This window comes from Rhinopithecus roxellana, chromosome 12 (genome assembly GCF_007565055.1).
Source record: "Rhinopithecus roxellana isolate Shanxi Qingling chromosome 12, ASM756505v1, whole genome shotgun sequence".
NCBI classification, from domain to species: domain Eukaryota; kingdom Metazoa; phylum Chordata; class Mammalia; order Primates; family Cercopithecidae; genus Rhinopithecus; species Rhinopithecus roxellana.
In genome coordinates this window covers 109,284,823-109,306,730 of record NC_044560.1, presented here as the reverse complement: position 1 = coordinate 109,306,730, position 21,908 = coordinate 109,284,823, and the positions used below count along the sequence as shown (strand labels likewise).

The 21,908-nt window shown below is 50.5% G+C and overlaps 1 protein-coding gene across 1 annotated transcript in view; it reads right to left on the bottom strand.

Moving 5' to 3' along the window:
- The window catches only part of CCDC155 (coiled-coil domain containing 155), a 32,942-nt gene extending 21,949 nt beyond the window's left edge, over positions 1-10,993 (bottom strand). Inside the window, exons 1-7 of the mRNA XM_010369458.2 lie at positions 10,921-10,993; positions 8,065-8,201; positions 4,435-4,539; positions 3,403-3,589; positions 2,863-2,927; positions 699-765; positions 282-443 (exon numbers count right to left, since the gene is read on the bottom strand). Of these exons, the coding sequence (XP_010367760.2) occupies positions 282-443; positions 699-765; positions 2,863-2,927; positions 3,403-3,589; positions 4,435-4,539; positions 8,065-8,107 (629 nt within the window). The 5' untranslated portion in view covers positions 8,108-8,201; positions 10,921-10,993. The remainder of the gene's footprint in view (positions 1-281; positions 444-698; positions 766-2,862; positions 2,928-3,402; positions 3,590-4,434; positions 4,540-8,064; positions 8,202-10,920) is intronic.
- Positions 10,994-21,908: the final 10,915 nt, after the last annotated feature.

Sequence of the window (21,908 nt, the reverse complement as noted above, 5' to 3'; positions counted from 1 at the left end):
GACAGAGACTCTGTCTCAAATTAATTAATTAATTAATTAATTAAAAGAGAGAGAGATTGAAGTCTGAACCCTCCAGGGAAAGATAAAAAGACCAAAACAGGCTGAGAGATAAGAACCAGAGAGACACAAAAGATAAAAAACAGAAAAGGGAAAAGAAAGGACAAGTACAGAGTCAAAGACAGAGCAGGACGCAGACAGCGAGCATGCGAGATAGAAGCCAGGTGCTGCAGGCAGGATGGAGGCAGGGGCGCTGGGGAGGGTGGACGTGGGGTCAAGCCCACCTGCGAAGCTGCTTGCGCAGAGCCAAGATCTCCTCCCCAAGGCGTGCCGACCCCTCCTCGGCTGCCTCCACGCTCCGCTGGAGTTTGGCATTCTCCCCAGCCAGACGTTGGTTGCTGAGCTCTAGGTCCTCCAGGCTGCTCAGCAGGTCAGCTGTGGCTTGCCTAGGGGCAAGGAAGGGGTTCAGGTCACTGTCCACAGCCCCTGCCTCATTTCCCCAGGTTGAGGTAGGTGCTGGTGGTGGGGAGATGTGGCTTCTCTGGGGCAAGAGAAACAGAAGAGAGACTCCTCTGGTGTCCCTGAGCTGTTAGCAAAGTCCCTGTCCCTCGCTCATTTCCCTGAAGGATCCCAAGCCCTACCCAGGCTGGAGGGGACAGGGCATAGGCAGGAGGGTCAGGGAGGGGTGTGAGGATAGGTACAGCTCGGGTCTGGGGTCTTCGTCTCCGAAGCTCTCCAAGTTGGCTGGCTCCTCAGCTTCTGGGCATCCTGGAGGGAGACAGACAAGACGGTGTTGGCCTCCCTGTTACCCTTAAATGTAAGGTGCCCCAGGGCTATGAGGTTGGTCTCTGTCTGGCTCCACCCTCGTCTGTGCTCTGGAGGATCTCATGGGCTTTTGGGGCTGCAGTTATACCCACTGTAAAGCCCTCTTGCTTGTCTTCTACCTTGAGCTCAGGCTGGATCTCCCAGATAACCCCAACCCCCCAACATGCTTTACACCCAACACTGGTCAGCACTTCACCTTCCCCTTCCCAGATCCCCCACCAACCACCCAGCCACTGGGCGGACCTGGCTCCCTCGCTCCGTCACCCCCAGTCCAGCAGAGCGCAGACTTCTTCCTCCTGCCCCTGACTCTCTGCTCCACCCCTCCCCTCTGTCTCCACACCCCGGCCCTTGCTTTCTCCTCTTGGACCCTCACCACAGCCTCTGTTCTCCTGGCCTCTAGTCCCTCCTCTGCTCGCAGCCCTCCCTGGGCCCCCAAGCCTGTAGAAGGAGGTTGAAAAGAACTTCCTTCCCTCCCCACCTTTTTTTGTATGGCTAGAGAAATGGAACATGACCACCTTTTTTTTTAAAGACAGGATCCTGCTCTATTGCCCAGGCTGGAGTGCAGTGGTGTAATCATGGCTCACTGCAGCTTTAACCTCTCAGGCTCAAGCGATCCTCCTGTCTCAGTGTCCTGGCTGGGACCACAAGTACATGCCACCACACTCAGCTAATTTTTTATTTTTAGTAGAGATGGTGTCTCACTATGTTGCCCAGGCTGGTCTCAAACTACTGGGCTCAAATGTTCTTCCCACCTTGGACTTCCAAAATGCTGGGATTACAGGCTCACGGCTGTAATCATGACTTTTTTTTTTTTTTTTTGAGATGCAGTCTTGCTCTGTCGCCCAGGCTGGAGTGCGGTGGCGTGATCTTGGCTCACTGTGAGCTCCGCCTCCTGGGTTCATGCCAGTCTCCTGCCTCAGCCTCCCGAGAAGCTGGGACTACAGGCCCCGCCACGTCGCCCGGCTAATTTTTTGTATTTTTAGTAGAGACGGGGTTTCACCGTGTTAGCCAGGATGGTCTCGATCTCCTGACCTCGTGATCCGCCCGCCTCGGCCTCCTAAAGTGCTGGGATTACAGGAGTGAGCCACCGCGCCCGGTCCATGACCACTTTTTTATGGAGCACCTCCTATGTGTGAGGTCCTGGGGATATAATGGTGAGCAAACCAGCCAACTAAACCCAGGCGCCGGTAGCTAACTCGATAATCAGATTTCCTTTGCAGGTAGATGTTCCAATGGAAAGACCTACAAGCCTAGGAGTGAGCATGGGAAGCAGGGAACTCTAGCCAGGGGCATACCAGGGCTTCCCCTTTGCCAGAGGTGTGAAGGATAACGGCCTGGAGCGGTGACTCACGCCTGTAATCCCAGCACTTTGGGAGGCTGAGGCAGGTTGGGAGTTCGAGACCAGCCTGACCAACACGGAGAAACCTCGTCTCTACGAAAAATACAAAATTAGCTGGGCGTGGTGGTGCACGCCTGTCATCCCAGCTACTCGGAAGGCTGAGGCAGGAGAATCGCTTGAACCCAGGAGGCGGAGATGGTGGTGAGCCGAGATCGCGTTATTGCACTCCAGCCTGGCCAACAAGAGCGAAACTCTATCTCAAACAAACAAACAAACAACAAACAAAAGGCTAGGGGGTTGGGGAGTGAGGAGTGGAGGGGAAGAGCCTGAGCAAGGGCCTGTGCTGGGCAGAAGTGGGGCACATTCGAGGAAGGGCAGCAAGACCAGTGGGCCTGCGAATGCCTGGACTAGAGTGAGGAGGAGGTGATGTTAATGATGACGGAGCAGAGGTAGGCGGGGCCTTGTAGGCCTCTCTAATAGGGCTGGTGTGAGGAGGAAGAGTTAGAAACCATCCTCTGAAGAAGAAAACCCCAAAGCTCAGGGAAGGAAGGGACGGCGGACCTAGAAAGTCACACTCACAGCTCTAGGCTACAGTAAAGGTCCCTGGTTCCCACCCTATCCCTTGCTCTGCCCTGGGTGGTAAGTTCCCACACTGTCTGACCCAGGGCCTGCCTGCTTCATTCTATATATAGCAATCTCACCAGATGGCAGTTGTTGGGAGGTCAGAGCTCCCTCGAAGGCGGTCTCCTCTTCCAGCTCTAATCCCCTGTATCAAAGGGATGAGGCTTAGAGCCCCACTGTAGTGGCCCCTCAGTCCTCACCAGCCACAGGCAGGGGGATTGCAGGTGGGAGGAGGGGACCGGGTCAGGTGAGAGCTGGCACCACAGGGCAGGAGGGTGAGGCCAGATGGCAAGTGCCTGCGGCCAGATGGAAAAGCAGCAGAGGCAAGGAGTGGGTTGGGTGAAGGGATGGCGAGGGACCTCTGTCAGCCCCAAGCTCCTCCCTTCTCCAGCCCCATTTTATTTCTGTCTCCCAGACCCCCTCTGCCTCCTCATCCAAATTATTTTGTCCTCAGATTCCCTATCTACCCCTCTGAATCCCATCTCTTCATTTTTCTCTCCACAACCTCGTTCCAAACACAGTAGGTCCTTGGGCCTAAAGGATGCTGGCTCCAGTAAGCAGGTATGAGGTTAGATCTTAGGAAGGACTTCCCAGAGGAGGATGAAGGTGTGGGGACTCACCCATGTAGTTGACAGGCAGCAATCCAGTCACGCATGACAACCAGGAAAGTGTCCAAGTCCACAGTGGCGTTAGGGCCCTCCCCATTGGGGTCCAGGCTGTTGGCCAATGTTTGGAGGCGTGCATCCTGGAGGCCCTGGCCTGTCACAGCCTCCAGGTAGGCCAGCACCTGGGTCACAGCCACAGTGCCTGAGACAGAGCATGCAGTAAGGGGGTCTGGGGCAAGTGGGGAGTGGTGGGTATGGACTGGCAGCAGCTTGGGAGCAGGATGTCACTGGCTAGGCTGGTGGCACTCCTGCTCCATAGCCCAGTGGAGACACACTGGGCAAGCCCTTTCCCCTCCTCTGAGGCTACTTTTTCACCTGGAAATGGGGTCCAGTCATCCCCCCATCACAAGGTGAACCAAAGGGGATGGACATGGGGACAGCACCAGCCATGCCCCACTCCACCATGGTGGCTGCCTCCCTCCCCCATCCTATGACCCCAAAACTCTACCCTCTTCCATCAATGTCCCCCAAGTTTTCCTCATTCTTTTTTTTATTTTTTATTTTTTATTTGAGACAAAGTCTCGCTCTGTCACCCAGGCTGGGGTGCTGTGGCCAGATCTCAGCTCATTGCAAGCTCCGCCTCCCGGGTTCATGCCATTCTCCTGCCTCAGCCTCCCGAGTAGCTGGGACTACAGGCGGCTGCCACCTCGCCCGGCTAGTTTTTTGGAGCTTTTAGTAGAGACGGGGTTTCACCGTGTTAGCCAGGATGGTCTCGATCTCCTGACCTCTTGATCCGCCCGTCTCGGCCTCCCAAAGTGCTGGGATTACAGGCTTGAGCCACCGCGCCCGGCCTAAGTTTTCCTCATTCTAAAAGGCCTTCACCCCATCATCCACTTTCTTCTTCCTGAAGCTTCCCACAATCTCCTACTTTGTTCCTGCAAAACCCCCAAGAGGGGCCCTAGCCCAGTCTTCTCCCTGAGCCCCAGTTCCCAGCCTCCACCCCTCTCCTGCCTACGCTGGTCCCCAGCACCCCTCCTGCCCCACCACCTGTCCTCTGAGGGTCACAAGCTTCGAATGTGGAGTTGAGTATTTGCTCCTCCAAGCTGACCGGCATCCCCAGCCTTGCCTCCTCAGGCTGCTCGCAGAGGTACACTGGGGAGACAAGAGGGCTCAGCTCACCAGTGAGAAGAATGAGGAAGGAAGAGGGATGACCCCAGGTCCTCAGCCTCCTGGGCTCTGCAGAGGGGAGGGAATTCACTCAGAGCACCTAGAGTTAGGGCCAGCGGGGAACAGCAGGAAGCTTCAGGAGGGGGCAACAATGTGAGGGTCTCTGAGTTACTTCCCCCCATCTTTCAGACCAGGAAGTCCCCCTGGCTGTCTTTTTGTGTCCAACTGGCTTAGGAGCCCAGAGAAGGACACTCTGAGATCACCCTTTCCTCCTCTCCTCTCCAGCCTCCCAGGCCGGACTCAGAAAGGGACAGGGCGGGGGAGGGCAAAGAAGAGAGGATTCTGGGAGGAGCTGAGAGTGAAGGGGGGCCCAGGAGCCAGGAACAATCCAATAATGTGTGGGCAGCCCAGATCGATCCCGCCTGCTGCATCTCCGGTCTCCCAGCCCACCCTGGGGACCAGGTCTCTCTCCTCCCTGCATCCCTAAGGCGAGGCTGGCATCATTGGAGCCCATGGCCGGGGGCTGAGACATGAAGGGATGGGGTAAACCAGGCAGGGTGGGCAGTGAGGGAATGGCTATGAGCTGGATCAAACCATATGAGTGTGTCACATAAACCTGGGTGCAGAGTCCAGCTGCACATCTGTGGGCAAGTCTGTTCTCTCAGGGCCTCAGTTTCCCTACTGGTAAAATGGGGGGTGGGTGGGTAGAGTGATCCTCCTTACCAGGGCTGAGTTAGCTCTGTGTATGTGAAGCACACATGTGTACACACACACACACACACACACACACACATGTCCTGGGGTTTGTCTACTGTTGTAGCCACAACACTTGCACATAGTAGGTGCTCAACAAATGCTCCATGACATAGGAAGAGATCCTCAACTGCAGGAGCCACTGAGCTGGCCCAGCCTCTCTCCCAGGGCTGGAAGTGACCTTCTAGGTTCCCTGCCCTGGCCTTGAACAGCTGGGTGCAGCAGCTCATTGAGCACAGGCTGCAGGACTGGGTAGATCCAGGGGGTAACTGAGGCTTGGCCTCAGAGAAGTGGCGGCACTTGGGGCAATGGACTCAACTTCTCTTGGGCCTCGGTTTCTTCCTCTGGAAAATGGGGTTGGTGTTACCTCTTTCCTAGAGAGAAAATGAGATAAAATCTAGAAAGGCTTTGGCAGAGGGCCTGGCACATGGTGGGGACTCAAGAATAGAACTGAACACTTACTGAGCATTTAGTAGGTGCCTGGCCTTTTCTGAGCACTTTACATGAACTGTCTAGTAGCATAATAATAATCGATGCTATTATAATCCCTACTTTACAAATGAGGGGACGAAGGCATAGAGAAACTAAGAACTCACCAAAGGTCACCCTGTTTAACATATGAGTCAACTTTCTCATCCCTCTAACTCTTCCAGGGTTCTTTGCAGTGTGTGAAATTTACATTCCCTCTGGCTTGAACCCATGCTCCTAGGTTTGGCCCTAGGGAAGGGGCGTGTGAACTCACAGTTAGGGAAGACCAGGGCTTTAGCCCCAGTCTGTTTTCCTCCTCTCGCTGTCTTTTTTTTGAGACGGAGTCTTGCTGTGGTACCCAGGCTGGAGTGCAATAGCGAAATCTCTGCTCACTGAAACTTCTGCCTCTGAGGTTCAAGCAATTCTCCTGCCTCAGCCTCCCGAGTAGCTGGGATTACAGGAGCCTGCCACCAGGCCCAGCTAATTTTTGTATTTTTAGTAGAGATGGCGTTTTACCCTGTTGGCAAGGCTGGTCTTGAACTCCTGACCTCAGTGATCCACCCACCTTGGCCTCCCAAAGTGCTGGGATTACAGGCGTGAGCCACCCCACCCAGCCCCCTCACTGTCGTTCTCATGTTACATGAACAAGGATCATGAGGCCCAATGAGATCGTTCACCCAGGGGGGCTTGCCAGAGAGAGCGAAGCTGGGAATACAGGACAGGCATCAGGTCGCGCTGGCTCTGAGGATCAGCATGTGTCTGAAGTCGCATCCCAGGATCCCCCCAGGGAGATGCCATTCCTGTTCCTAAGATCTCCTTCCTCTGTGTCTCTCTCTCCTCTATGTCTCTGTCCTTGTCTCTTCTTTACATTTCTCTTTGGCTCTTTCTCTTTCTCCCAGTCTCTCTTCCCCATGTCCTGTCTCTCTGCCTTCATGTCCCTTGTCCCTGTTTTCTTTCCTGTATCTCAGTCTCTGTGCTTCCCTCCCCATATCTCAGCGACTCTCCATTCCCTAAGCCTTCTATTTCCTTCCTCTGCTATTTCTTTTTCCCTCTGCCTTCCTCTGTCTCCACCTCTCCTTCTGGGTGTGTTCCTACCTTTCCTTCCCAAGACTGGAAGCTGGCTCAGCCCTTGCCACCCAGATCCCGGTGGCTGCACGCCCTCTGCTGGTGCAGGTGAAGTTTAGATGGCCTGTCCTCTGGTTCCCACACCCTGGTGTCTGCCTCTGACCCTCCTATCTGGAAAGCCTCCTGAGGCCTGGGGCTTCGTAGAAAAAGACGCAGGCTGTGCCGTGGATGCCTGGGAGCCTCTAAGAAAGGGGCCCTGCCATCCCCATCAGACTGGGCTCTCTCACTTGGCAGATGAGTTTCAGAGAGGCAACGCCAGTGCCTCTTCCCCACCCCCTGAAGCCGCCTTTCACACCCATTCAGCCTGCATCCATCCGTTCACTCAACAATAACTGAGCTCCTACGATGAGTCAGGAGTTGCTCTGGGGTCCCAACCAATAGGGCAGTCTCTCCTTCTGGAGCACCTCAACTGAGGTGAGTGTGGATTGAAATGCTCTGTTAGTGTAAAGTACACGCTAGATCTTGAGGACTTAGTATGAAAAAAAAGAGAATATCTGAATACATGTTTATATTGGCTATATACTGGATATATTTTATATATATAATATACCTGTATATATATTATAATATATACATATATATATATATATAATATAGAGGGTATTACTCTGGGTATATAAGGAAAATCTATTATTACCATTCACTTTACCTGTTCCTTTTTTCTTTTAAAAACTATTAAATTACATATGTGGTTCATATTGTACTTCCACAGGACAGCCCTGCTCTAGGGACTGGGAATACCAGAGAGAATAAAACAGACGCTGCCTTGTGGAGCTCATGCTGTAGTGGCGGAGACAGAGACAAAACATGACAGATGTGAGCACTATGAGGAGAAGTGAAGCAGGGCAGGGGAGAGAGTGTCACAGGGCAACTGCTTTACAGAAAGTAAGAAGTACCATCCGAGCAGCATCTGAAAGGAGTAAGGGGTGCGGCTCTCACACAGTCCAGCCTCCCCACAGGAGATAAGGGGTACAGACAGGTGGGCAGGCATACAGTAGGCACTTAATCCACCAGAGTCCCTTCCCTCCCTTCCACCCTGCACTCATGCAAAGGCTCAGCTACCCTCAGTCACCTCTCCCAAGTCCCCGAGTCACAGCCTGGTGCCCATCCACCCATGGCTCCCTCCTCACCCTCCCCGGGGCAAACAGGGTCCCAGTCACTTACTTTCCGCAGTGGGACCACCCACCGGGCCCTCAGGCAGGTCCATGGGCCACCCCTGCTGCTGCGCAGCTGCTGGCAAAGCTACCAGCCTCCCTCCTTCACGGGGAGGGACAGAAAAGGACCAGCTGCCCTGCGCACTCCTGGAAGGAGAAGCAGGGGAATGGTGTCCTCAGAGCAGCCACCAAGGGTCGGGGCCTGCCTGGCCCCACCTGTGCTCCAGGACCTCTGGATCCTCACAACCTGTTTGCCACCCCCGCTGGGACCTGAGCAGCTCCGCTCTGACCTGTTTTATGGATTGGAGGTGTGGGCTGGGGAACGAGGTGGCTGACATCAAAGGAGCTAGTGGGTGGGTCGGGGGGTGTCAATGCCTCCCTTCCTTCACATGGCTCATCGCTGGCCCAGGCTGCCTGGTTCTCTTCCCTGGCCTTTGTCCCAGCCTCCTATCCCCAGGCTTGCCCTCCAGTCTGTCCCCACAGGGCCCCAGAGCCAACCTGCCCCTCCCCTGCTCAGTACCCCTCCATGGCTCCCCGAACCCTGGGGACGGGCTAGACCCTGGCCCTGACACCAAGGCCCTGCATGGCTGACCGCCCACCTCAGCACCCCAAATCGCACATGATGCTCCAGGCACTCTGAGCTGCAGACCACTCCCACGCCCAGGACTCTGCCTGGCACGCCCTCCTGCATCCTGCCTCGGCTTCGCGTGGTCTTTTCGGGGAAGCGAGGGGCTGTGTCTGACTCCCACACGGCCCTGGACAGCTGCCGTTCTTGCCACATCAGCCTGGATTTGGCCGGCTGGCTTCTCACGGGAGTTTGATCTTGCCTCGCCCCCTGCTCCCAACCCTCCCATGGTTCCCTAGTGCCCCAGGACTAAGTCCCAGTCCCTCAGGCTAGAGTGGCATGGAGTAGTCTCTGAAGCTCCTGCCCCTTCCTGTCCCTTTTCTCTCCATCGGGCAACCTGTAGGTCTCTCCTCATCGCAGCCCCAAATGTGCTGCTCCCCTGGGTTCCAACTCAGAATGTACACGGTCCCCCAAGCCCAGGCCACCTCCTCCTCATCCCTGCCAGCCCCACTTGCAGCTGCTCTGGGCAGTCACTGAAGCAGTGACAGGAGTTTGGGGGGCCCCATCCTGCCTCCATTCCACCCAGGCCGACCCAATGCCTTAGTGGCCACACTCTGGCCACTAAGAGACCTGAGTGCTGCTATCATCACAGCGGGCATGGGCGCCCCTTGGGGCCACCAGTCGAGCCTGGGCTCGCCTGTCCTCACCCAGCTCCCCAGCACCTGCTCTCCCTGAGCCACGTGGGCCCGCTGCCACTGTGCGCTTCTGGAACGTTCTGGAAACACAGGTCTTTGAAGAGAGGCCCTTCCAGGGTCTGGAACACTCTGCAGGGTGCAAAGGGGGGCGATGGCCTTGGCCGGGCCCTGGTGCATGGGCTGGGTTTGGGACGAAGTCCTGAGGGACCCTGAGGGTGTTGGTTGATCTCGGGGGTCTGATGGGACTGGGACGGGGACACTGAAGCAGGATGGGGCCCTGGCAGGAGCTCTGGGTGGTGTGAGCCTTGGAGGGCTTTCAAGGGCTCTGACAAAATTTTGGGGGGGGTCTCTGGCTGAATTTCTGGGGAGTGTCTGGCTGGATTTTGGGGATTTCGATTTCTGTGGGGGTCTCCGACTGGATTTCAGGGGTCTCTGGCTGGATTTCAGGGGTGATTTCTGTGGGGGTCTGACTGGATTTCTGGGGGCTCTCTGGATTCTGGGGGCTTTGATTTCTGGGGTCTCTGGATTTTGGGGGTCTTGATTTCTGCAGGTGTCTCTGACTGGATTTCTGGGGTCTCTGGCTGGATTTTGGGGGTCTTGATTTATGCAGGGCTCTCTGACTGCATTTCGGGGTCTCTATTCTGGGGTGTCTTTGATGGACTTCTGGGCTCTCTGAGGGAATCTGAGGTCTGACTGGGTTTGTGAGGGACCTGCCAGGATTTCTGGGGATCTCTGACAGAAGTCCAGGCATCTCTGCTGATTTGGGGAGAGTAACAGGATCTTGGGGAAAGTCCCTGGCAGGCTCTGAGGGACAAGTCTGACAGAACTTCTAGACGATTCAGACAGGATTTCAGGGTCACCTATAAGATTTTCTGGTGGACTCCTTTCAGTATTTCTGAGGGAATGTCAGGATTCTTTTTTTGAGACGCAGTCTCACTCTTGTCACCCAGGCTGGAGTGCAATGGCACGATCTCAGCTCACTGCAACCTCTGCCTCCCACGTTCAAGCAATTCTCCTGCCTCAGCCTCCCGAGTAGCTGGGATTATAGGTGCACGCCACTACACCTGACTAATTTTTTGTATTTTTAATAGAGACATGGTTTCACTTCCCCGGGATGGTCTCTATCTTCTGACCTAGTGATCCACCCACCTCGGCCTCCCAAGTGGTCAGGATTTTTTTTTTTTTTAAAGATGGAGTTTTGCTCTTGTTGCCCAGGCTGGAGTGCAATGGCATGATCTCGGCTAACCGCAACCTCCGCCTCCCAGGTTCAAGCGATTCTCCTGCCTCGGCCTCCCTAGTAGCTGGGATTACAGGCGACTACCACCACGCCCAGCTAATTTTTTGTACTTTTAGTAGAGATGGGGTTTCTCCATGTTGGTCAGGCTGGTCTCGAACTCCCGACCTCAGGAGATCCGCCCGCCTCAGCCTCCCAAAGTGCTGGGATTATAGGCATGAGCCACCGCGCCCGGCTTGGTCCGGATTTTAATAGGATTTGGGGGGCCCTGACGCAGGGGAATCTCTCCCACCATATGGGGGGCTTCACTAGGATTTCGGTAGGGGCTGGGAAAGGCCACTCTGGGGAACCTCGCCACGGGGCAGGGCGCACCTGGAGCCACGTCCTAGTCTCGGGACACAATCGACGGCCACGAACGACGAACGGCAGTTGAGTTGGGGGAGGAGTGCGTGAGCTTTTCCCGCCAGAAAGAGCAAAAAGGAGGCGAGGGGTCGCGAGTGCGCGTGCGCAGCCCCTGAGCCCCGCCCCCTCCCCGCCCGGGCTCCTCCTAAGACGCAGGTGGACACCGGAGGCCGTCGTGTGCCACGCATGCGCGCTGGCGGAGCGGGCGGTAAGCCCAGAGTTTGTCTGGTGGTGGAAGGCGGGATGTCTGCGCCCGCCATGCTGTGGCTCGTGTTCTCTTCGGCTTCAGGCTTCGGTGAAATGGGCCGAGGAAGGGGGAATTGAACTGGGAGACTCCTTGTCCGGCCCCCATTTCTTTCTTTTTTTTTTTTTTTTGTGATGGAGTCTCGCTCTGTCGCCCAGGCTGGAGTGCAGTGGGGCAGTCTCAGCTCACTGCAACCTCCCCCTCCCGGGTTCAAGCAATTCTCCTGCCTCAGCCTCCCGAGTAGCTGGGATTATAGGCGCCCGCCAGCATACCGGGCTAATTTTTGTATTTTTAGTAGAGATGGGGTTTCACCATGTTGGCCGGGCTGGTACCGAACTCCCAACCTCAGGTGATCCACCCGCATCGGCCTCCCAAAGTACTGGGATTACGGGCGTGAGCCACGGTGTCCGGTCTGTCCTTTCTATATATTGCCAGATTTTCTTTTATTTTCTGTAAGATCCCTGTTGGGTTTTGTTAACAAGGCTATGCTGATATCATATAATGTGTGGAGAAGTGTTCTCTCTTTTTCTGTTCTTTGGAAGTGCTAGTGTAGGATTGATGTTATTTATTTTTTGTATGTTTGGAAGAAGTCACCAGCCATCTGGACCTAGAGTTTTCTTTGTGGAAAGACTTTAAATTACAAATTCTATTTCTTTTATAAAAATACAATTATTCAGATGCTCTATTTTATTTTTGATAAGTTGTGGTTTTCAAGGAATTTTTCCATTTTATCTAAAATTTCAAATAATTTGCATAAAGTTCGTAATATTGTCTTTTTTTGGAGGGGGAGAAATGCAGTCTTACTATGTTAGACTAGTCTCGAACTCCTGGCCTCAAATGATCCTCCTACCTTGGCCTCCCAAAGTGCTGGTGTTACTAGCATGAGCCACCATGCCCAGCCAATCTTTTTAATATCTGCAAGATATGTAGTGATGGATATTAATAATTTGTGCCATCTCTCTTTTCTCCTCCCCCTCCCCTCCCCTCCCCTTCTCTCCCCTCCCTCTTCTCCCCTCCCCTTTCTCCCCTCCCCCTACTTCCCTCTCCTTTCCCCCTCCTTTCCCCCTCTCCCTCCCCCTCCCCTCCCTTCCCCCCCTCCCTCTCCCCCTCCCTTCTCTCCCTCCCTTCTCCCCCTCCCTTCTCCCCCTTCCCTTCCCCCTCCTCTCTTCTCCCCTTCCACCTCCCCTCCTCTCCCCTCCCCTGTACCTTCCCCTACCTTCCGCCCTCTCCTCCTCTCCCCTCCCATTCCCCCACTCCCTTCCTTTCCCCTCCCCCTCCCCTTCCTTCCCTCCCCGCTCCTCTCTTTTTGAGACAGGGTTTCACGCAGGCTAGAATGCAGTAATGTGACCCTAGCTCACTGCGGCCTCCACCTTCTGGGCTCAAGTAATCTTGCCACCTCAGCCTCCTGAGTAGGTAGGACTTCAGCCATGTGCCCTCAAGCTCCTGATCTGCTGTTCTTTTTCCAGCTTTTCCCCCCCAACTTCTTGAGGTGAATGCTTAGGTCACTGATATTTTTAGGTCATTAGGTCATTGATTTTTTTTTTTTTGAGACTCGAGTTTCACTCTGTCACTCAGTCTGGAGTGCAGTGGTGCCGTCTTGGCTCACTGCAACCTCTGTCTCCCGAGTTCAAGCGATTCTCCTGCCTCAACCTACTGAGTAGCTGGGATTGCAGGTGTGCCCCGCCATGCCTGGCTAATTTTTTGTATTTTTAGTAGAGTCGGGGTTTCACCATGTTGGCCAGACTGGTCTTGAACTCCTGACCTCAGGTGAGCCACCTGCCTTGGCCTCCTAAAGTGCTGGGATTAGAGGCGTGAGCCACTGTGCCCAGCCAGGTCATTTGATTTTTAATAATCTCTTCTAATACATGCATTGAGAGCCACCGTTTGCCTTCTAAAAACTTCTGTAGCTACACTTGACACATTCGTTATGTCACATTTCTATTATTATTTTTTGAGACAGAGTCTGGATCTGTCACCCAGACTGGAGTGCAATGGCACGATCTTGGCTGACTGCAATGTCTGCCTCCTGGGTTCAAACGATTCTCCTGCCTCAGCCTCCTAAGTAGCTGGGATTACAGGCATGCACCACCACACCCAGCTAATTTTTGTATCTTTTGTAGAGATGGGGGTTTCTCCATGTTGGCTAGGCTGGTCTTGATCTCCTGACCTCAAGTGATCTGCCTGCCTCTACCTCCCAGGGTGCTGGGATGATTGGCATGAGCCACCATGCCTGGCCACGTTTCCATTATTATCAATTCAAAATATTTTCTAATTTGACCTGAGTGATAATTTTAGAGATATATTGCTTACTTTCCAAATATTTTATGACTTCCCTGCTATATTTTTGTTATTTATTTGTTTATTTATTTATTTATTTTTGAGATGGAGTCTTGCTCTGTTGCCAGGTTGGAGTGCAGTGGCACGATCTTGGCTCACTCCAACCTCCGCCTCCTGGATTCAAGCGATTCTCTTGCCTCAGCCTCCTGAGTAGCTGGGACTACAGGCACACACCACCACGGTCAGCTTTTTTTTTGTATTTTCAGTAGAGACAGGGTTTCACCATGTTGGCCAGGATGGTCTTGATCTCTTGACCTCGTGATTCATCCGCCTCAGCCTCCCAGAGTGCTGAGATTACAGGCGTGAGCCACTGCGTCTGGCCTAGTGCTATCTTTTTATTATTGCTTCCTATTTAATTCACTGTGGTCAGAGAATATGCAAACATACTCTATATGATTTCACTTCTTTGACGTTTGTTGAGATTTGCTTTATAGTCCAGGATTTGGTCTATTTTAGCAAATGCTTCATGTATATTTGAAAAGAGTGGCCGGGCACGATGGCTCATACCTGTAATCCCAGCACTTTGGGAGACCAAGTTGGGTGGATCACCTGAAGTCAGGAGTTCAAACCCAGCCTGGCCAACATGGCGAAACCCTTTCTCTACTAAAAATACAAAATTAGCCAGATGTGGTGGCATGTGCCTGTAATCCCAGCTACTCAGGAGGCTGAGGCAGGAGAATTGCTTGAACCCGGGAGATGGAGGCTGCAGTGAACTGAGATCGCGCTACTGCACTATAGCCTGGGCAAGACAGAGTGAGACTCCATCTCAAAAAAAAGAAAAAAAAAAAAAAAGGCCAGGCATGGTGGCTCATGCCTGTAGTCCCAGCACTTTGGGAGGCTGAGGCAGGTGGATCACCTGAGGTCAGGAGTTCGAGACCAGCCTGACCAACATGGTGAAACCTCATCTCTACTAAAAATAAAAAAAAAAAAATTAGCCAGGTATGGTGGTACACGCCTGTCTTCCCAGTTACTCGGGAGGCTGAGGCAGGAGAATTGCTTGAACCTGGGAGGCAGAGGTTGCTATGAGCCGTTATTGTACCATTAGACTCTAGCATGGGCAACAAGAGTGAAACTCTGTCTCAAACAAACAGACAAACAAACAAAAGAACAGAGTGCATATCCTGCAGTTCAGCTATGTCAGGTCAAGTTTGTCAATCATGCTATTCAAATCTTTAATATCTTTACTGTTTGCTTCTTGTACTGAATGACTGTGGATTTTTCCATTTCTCCTTTCAGTTCTATCATTTTTGCTTTATATATGTTGAAGCTATATTATTAAATGCATACAGATTTAGAACGGTTGTATCCTTCTGATGACTTGACCCCCTTTATTACCTTGAAATGTTGTTTTTTACTTCTAGCAATGCTTTTTGCCTTAATGGCTACTTTGATGTAGAGATTACTCCAGCTTTCTTTGGTTAGTGTTTATATAGTGTATCTTTTTCATCCTGTAACTTTCCACCTTTTTGTGTGCTTACAGTCTCTTGTAACAGCATATAGTTGGGTTTTGTTTTTATGCTGACTGCTGATTTTTGACTTTACCAAAACTCTCAGTGAAGTGTAATATCTATATAGAACAGTCCACAGATCATAAGTGATAAGCTTTATGAATTTTCAGATATTGAACCCATCTGTGTTATCTAAACCCAGATCAATATACAACATACTGCCTGCCTCCGAGACTCTTCCTCATGGCTCCTTCCAGTCCCTACTCTCCTAAGGGTAACTTTTACCCTAGTTTCTTTTCTTTTTCTTTTTTTGTTTTGAGACAGAGTCTCCTTCTGTGGCCCAGGCTGGCATGCAGCAGCACAATCTCGTCTCGCTCTAACCACCGCCTCCCGGGTTCAAGCAATTCTCGTGTCTCAGCCTCCCAAGTAGCTAGGATTACAGGCACATGCTACTGTGTCTGGCTAATTTTTGTATTTTTAGTAGAGATGGGGTTTCACCATGTTGGCCAGGCTGGTCTCGAACTCCTGACCTCAGGTGATCCACTCACCTTAGCCTCCCAAAGTGCTGGGATTACATACGTGAGCCACTGTGCCTGGCCTACCCCAATTTCTAATGACATAGATAAGCTTTATTTGTTTTCTTATTCAGAATAAATAAAACCATACAGAAACTTTTTTGTTTCTGGTTCTTTTTTTAAACGTCATATAAGATTCAACCATGTTGTTGATGTAGTTGTAGATCAGAAAATATGTGCCTTTTATTTGGAGTATTTAGTGTCAGTTACTTAAAAATATCTTTATACAGTATTTTTAAAATTTCAAACATATATAAAGTAAACATAATGAACCCATATATACCTAACACGTAGCTTTAGCAATTATCAACATTCTGCCCTTTTTTTTTTTTTTTTTTTTTGGAAACAGGGTCTCTCTCTGTTACCCAGGCTGGAGTACAGTGGCGCATTCTTGACTGACTGCAACCTCCATCACCCAGGCTCAAGCGATCCTCTCACCTTGGGTCTGTGAGTTGATGTCTTTCATCAATTTTGTAAAATTCTTGCCCAGTAGTTCTTTAGTATTGCTTCCTCCTCGTTGTTTTTTTTCCTCTCTTCTAGGACTCTAATATGTATTTCTTTTTTTTTTTTTTTTTTTTTTTGAGACGGAGTCTTGCTCTGTCACCCAGGCTGGAGTGCAGTGGCCGGATCTCAGCTCACTGCAAGCTCCGCCTCCCGGGTTCACGCCATTCTCCTGCCTCAGCCTCCCGGGTAGCTGGGATTACAGGTGCCGCCACCTCGCCCGGCTAGTTTTTTTTGTAGTTTTTTTTTTTTTTTTTTTTTTTTGAGGCGGAGTCTCGCTCTGTCACCCGGACTGGAGTGCAGTGGCCGGATCTCAGCTCACTGCAAGCTCCGCCTCCCGGGTTTACGCCATTCTCCTGCCTCAGCCTCCCGAGTAGCTGGGACTACAGGCGCCCGCCACCTCGCCCGGCTAGTTTTTGTATTTTTAGTAGAGACGGGGTTTCACCGTGTTAGCCAGGATGGTCTTGATCTCCTGACCTTGTGATCCGCCCGTCTCGGCCTCCCAAAGTGCTGGGATTACAGGCTTGAGCCACCGCGCCCGGCCTCTAATATGTATTTCTTAGACCTTTTAACCATGACCTGTATGTCTCATATGTTTTTAATGTATTTTCTACCCTATTTCTGTGTAATTTAATCTAGATATTTTCTATTGATCTGTTTTCCAGTGTGTCTAACCTGCTGTGGGACTGATCTACTGAATTTTAATTTTAATTAATTTATTTTTAAGTTCTAGAATTTATATTGGATTCTTCCCCCCTCCTTAGATTCCAGTTCTCTGATGAAATTATCCATCTTTTCATCTGTTTTTGGGGAACATATTATAGTTACTTGAAAGCCTATATCTGAGAACTCTAATATCTGGATCACCTTTGGGTACATACTTCTAGTGTATATTTTTTCTCTTGGTTTTCTGTCATGTGGTCTTGTTTCCTGGAAAGACTGGTCATTTTTAAATTAAAATATAAAAATTAGATGGTATTATCTTCCCTTGGAAATAATTTAATTTTCTTGGCTGGGCGTGATGGTTCATACCTGTAATCCCAGCACTTTGGGAGGCTGAGACGGGTTGATCACAAAGTCAGGAGTTCAAGGCCAGCCTTGTTAATATGGGGAAACCCCATCTCCCAGGTTCAAGCGACTCTCATGCCTTAGCCTCCTGACTAGCTGGGATTACAGGTGCCCGCCACCGTGCCCGACTAATTTTTGTATTTTTAGTAGAGACGGGGTTTCACCATGTTGGCCAGACTGGTCTTGAACTCCTGACCTCAGGTGATCCGCCTGCCTCAGCCTCCCAAAGTGTTGGAATTACAGGTGTGAACCATCACACCCGGCTTGTATTCAGCTTTTATAGTTTTTAGTGGGGAGTTAGTCAGCTACTAGCTACTCCATCCATAGTGGCAAGCAAAAGTTTGGGATAATCTTTTTGATGAGTAAATACATATATGTTACTTCCTTAACTGTAACACTTAGCTCACTTCCCATTTTAAATAGAGTAACATAAAAACTCCTCACTATGCCCCAAAGACCCTGCATGGTCTGCTCTCTTGTACCCTGCGTCTACTTTTGTGATCTTGTTCCCTATTTATCTCCATCAATAACTGCTCTGTCCACCTTGGCCTCTTTGTTTTTGATCAAGCCAAGCCATTTCCAACCTCAGGACCTTTGCACTTACTATTCCCTCAGCCTGAAAGTCTCTTTCTCCAGATTTACCATGGACAGAATTTGCTCCATTACCCCAGTTCAGTCTCTGTATATATCAGAGAGACTACCCTATCTAAGATGAGCTCAGTCCCCTTGGAGTTTCCTTTCTGCCTTATGTTGCTTTATTCTTCACAGCATTTACCATTGGTTGATAGATATTTACTGTTTCTCTCCCTCACCAAATCCCATGAGGCTGGGGCATTGTTTTATTCACTGCTTAATCCCCATTGCTTAGAATAGTGTCAGGGGTCTGGGCACATTGGTTCATGCCTGTAATCCCAGGACTTTGGGAAGCTGAGGCAGGCAGATCGCTTGAGCCCAGGAGCTTGAGACCAGTCTGGGCAACATGGAGAAACCCCATTTCTACAAAAAAAAAAAAAAAATTACAAAAATTAGCCGGGCATGGTGGCATATGCCTGTGGTCCCAGCTACTCAGGAGGCTGGGGTGGGAGGATCACCTGAGCCCAGGAGGCAGAGGTTGCAGTGAGCTGAGATCACGCCACTGCACTCCAGCCTGGGCGACAAAGTGAGACTCCGTCCCCCGCCCCCCCCCCCAAAAAAATAAACCCCAAAGTCTTATGAATTAACACCTTTTTTCCAGTCAAAAATTCAGGATAATATCAGGGAATACCAGACCTAGTAACTGAGTAGATGCTGGGGGTCTCACCCAGGTGTGTGAAGCCACTGGGAGGAAGACGCTGAAATAGTCTGAGATGTAGTGGTTGTGGGTGGGTTCATGGGATTTTCTTGGGGGAAGCAAGGCCCAGGAGAGAGTGGCCTGTCCCCATCCTCTATTGCTTTCTTTCTCTCTCATTGAGCTAATGCCCAGTTAAGTCTTCAAAGATCTTGAGCACTGAGAGGCTTTCAGGCCCCCTCCTTCTCTATAACATAATAATGTAAAGTGGAGACCAGCTGCTAGTAAAGCACTAAATGCAAAAGGTAAAACTATAAAGTTAATAAAAGAAAACTTAGGAAAGTATAAATGACTTCTTTTAGGGATCTCAGAAGGATGAATCATAAGTCAAAAAAATGAATTTGATTATACCAGTATTAAAGGTTTCTATTCATCAAAGATCCCAAGGGCCAAGATCATGAGAGATGAGATGATGGACCAGCAGAAGTTCTTGCAGTGTCTAAAATTGAGCAGGGGCTGGGCATGGTGGCCCACACCTGTAATCCCAGCACTTTGGGAGGCCAAGGCAGACAGATCATTTGATGTCGGGAGTTTGATACCAGCCTGGCCAACATGGTGAAACCACATCTCTACTAAAAATATAAAAAAAATTAGCCAGGTGTGGCTGGGCGCAGTGGCTCACACCTGTAACCCCAGCTCTTTGGGAGACTGAGGTGGGAGGATCACCTGAGGTCAGGAGTTCGAGGACAGCCTGGCCAACATGATGAAACCTCATCTCTACTAAAAATATAATAATTGGCCAGGCGTGGTGGCGGGCACCTGTAATCCCAGCTACTTGGGAGGCTGAGGCAGGAGAATTGCTTGGACCAGGGAGGCGGAGGTTGCAGTGAGCTAAGATTGTGCCATTGCGCTCCAGCCTGGGTGACAGAGCAAGAGTCTGTCGCAAACAAACAAACAAAAAGTTAGTGTATCAAAACTTATGTATACAAACACAGACTATACATGGCACCTTTAAAAGTCGAGAGAAATGCAAACAAACGTAAAGATGCAGTATTAAGTCATAACTGCATAAAATTCACTGCAGTAAGACTGTACTGTGGTAGTATTTTTGCAGCCACTTTCCATTGCTATTGCAGTGGGCTCAAGTGCTGTGGGTATCTGCTCAAAATGCTGTGTGATGCTAATCATCTTCCAGTGAGCAGTTGGTCTCTTTCCTAAATCGTATATTGCAGTAAAGTGATCTCTTGAGATTATCACATATTTTTCACGGTGTTTAGTGCAATATGGTAAACCTTGAGGAACACCATGGGACCCACATGAAGTGCCACGAATGATGCTGGAAGTGCTCCCAAGAAGCAGAGAAAAGTTATGACACACCAGAAAAAGCTGACTTGCTGGATGTACAGATTGTAGTCTGTAGCTGTAGTTGCCCACCATTTCAGACACACAATTCATTTTATCAACAGAAGACATAAACTTAGGGTTACCCTTGGTACAGTACACTAGTGGAAATGCAATTTATCTTCCTTACAATTTTTTGTTTTGTTTTGTTTTGTTTTGTTTGTTGCCCAGGCTGGAGTGCAGTGGCATGATTTCGGCTCACTGCATCCCCCACCTCCCGGGTTCAAATGATTCTCCTACCTCAGCCTCCCACATGGCTGGGGTTACAGGCATGTGCCACCACGCCCAGCTAACTTTTGTATTTTTAGTAGAGATGGGGTTTCACTATGTTGGTCAGGCTGATCTCAAAAGTCCCAACCTCAGGTGGTCCTTCCGCCTCGGCCTCCAGAGGTGCTGGGGTTACAGGCGTGAGCCACCGTGCCTGGTGATTTTATTTTTTTTTAACCCTCTCCTAACTTCCTCTGATTTCCTTAGTAACATTTTCTTTTCTGTAGCTCACTTTATTGTTCGAATATAGTATATAATACATATAACACAGCGAGGCAAGGTGGCTCATGCCTGTAATCCCAGAACTTTGGGAGGCCAAGGTGGGCTGATTGCTTGAGCCTAGGAATTGGAGACACCCCTGGGCAACATGGTGAAACCCTTATCTCTACTAAAAATGCAAACATTAGCCAGGTGTGGTTGTGAGAGCCTTACCTGTGGTCCTGGCTACCTGGGAGGCTGAGGAGGGGGGATTGCTACCCGGGAGGCTGAGGCAGAAGAATTGCTGGGCAACAGAGCAAGACTCCGTCTCAAAAAACAAGCAAACAAACAAATAGCTGGAGTGAACTATGATCATGCCACTGCACTCCACCCTGGGTGACAGGGCAAGATCCTGTATCAAAAAAAGAAAAAAAAAAAATCCCAGAAAACATATATCATAAAAAGTATATGTTCATCTGCTGTTTATGTAAAGCTTCTGGTCAATAGCATACTATTGGTCATTAAGTTTTTGGGGAGTCAAAATTGATCTTCAGATTTTTTCCTTCGCAGGGGGTTAGTCCCCTAAACCCTGAGTTGTTCAGGGTAATAGAATTGTTAATTAACTAATTGCTTTAACAGCTTTATTGAGTCATCATTCACACACCACATAGTTTACCCATTTAAAGTGTATAATTCAGTGGTTTTTTTTTTTTTTTTTTTTTGAGACAGAGTCTCGCTCTGTCGCCCAGGCTGGAGTGCAGTGGCCGGTTCTCAGCTCACTGCAAGCTCCGCCTCCCGGGTTTACGCCATTCTCCTGCCTCAGCCTCCTGAGTAGCTGGGACTACAGGGGCCCGCCACCTCGCCCGGCTAGTTTTTTGTATTTTTTAGTAGAGACGGGGTTTCACTGTGTTAGCCAGGATGGTCTTGATCTCCTGACCTTGTGATCCGCCCGTCTCGGCCTCCCAAAGTGCTGGGATTACAGGCTTGAGCCACCGCGCCTGGCCAATTCAGTGGTTTTCAGTATACTCACAGAGTTCTACAATCATCACAATTAATTTTAGAACATTTTCATCACTCCGAAACAAAGCCCCACATCTCTTAGCCATTATCCCTAACTCAACCTTTCTTTCCCTGAAACCCCACGTAACCGTGAATCTGCTTTCTGTCTCTGTAGATTTGCCTTGTTAAATAAACTTTATAGGAAGCCATTGGTTTGGACTGAGCTCCTGCACTAGGCCCGAGAGACCAGCGGAGTCACTCATGCTACAGTTCCATGTCAGGAAGCTGAAACTAAATTATCTGACCTCTGAGAATTTAGAGGAGACAGGAGAGAGAGAAATAATAGCCACATCTTCTAGCTAGCATGATAAGGAAGTCCCCTCTGTTTTAACCTTTACAAATAAAGTAACTTTGTTTGTTTGTTTGTTTGTTTTTTGAGACGGAGTCTTGCTCTGTTGCCCAGGCTGGAGTGTAATGGCGTGATCTCGGCTCACTGCAACCTCCGCCTCCGGGGTTCAAGCAATTCTTCTGCCTCAGCCTCCCGGGTAGCTGGGATTACAGGCACCCACCGCCATGCCCGGCTAATTTTTTGTATTTTTAGTAGAGACGTGGTTTCACTTTGTTGGCCAGGCTGGTCTGGAACACCTGACCTC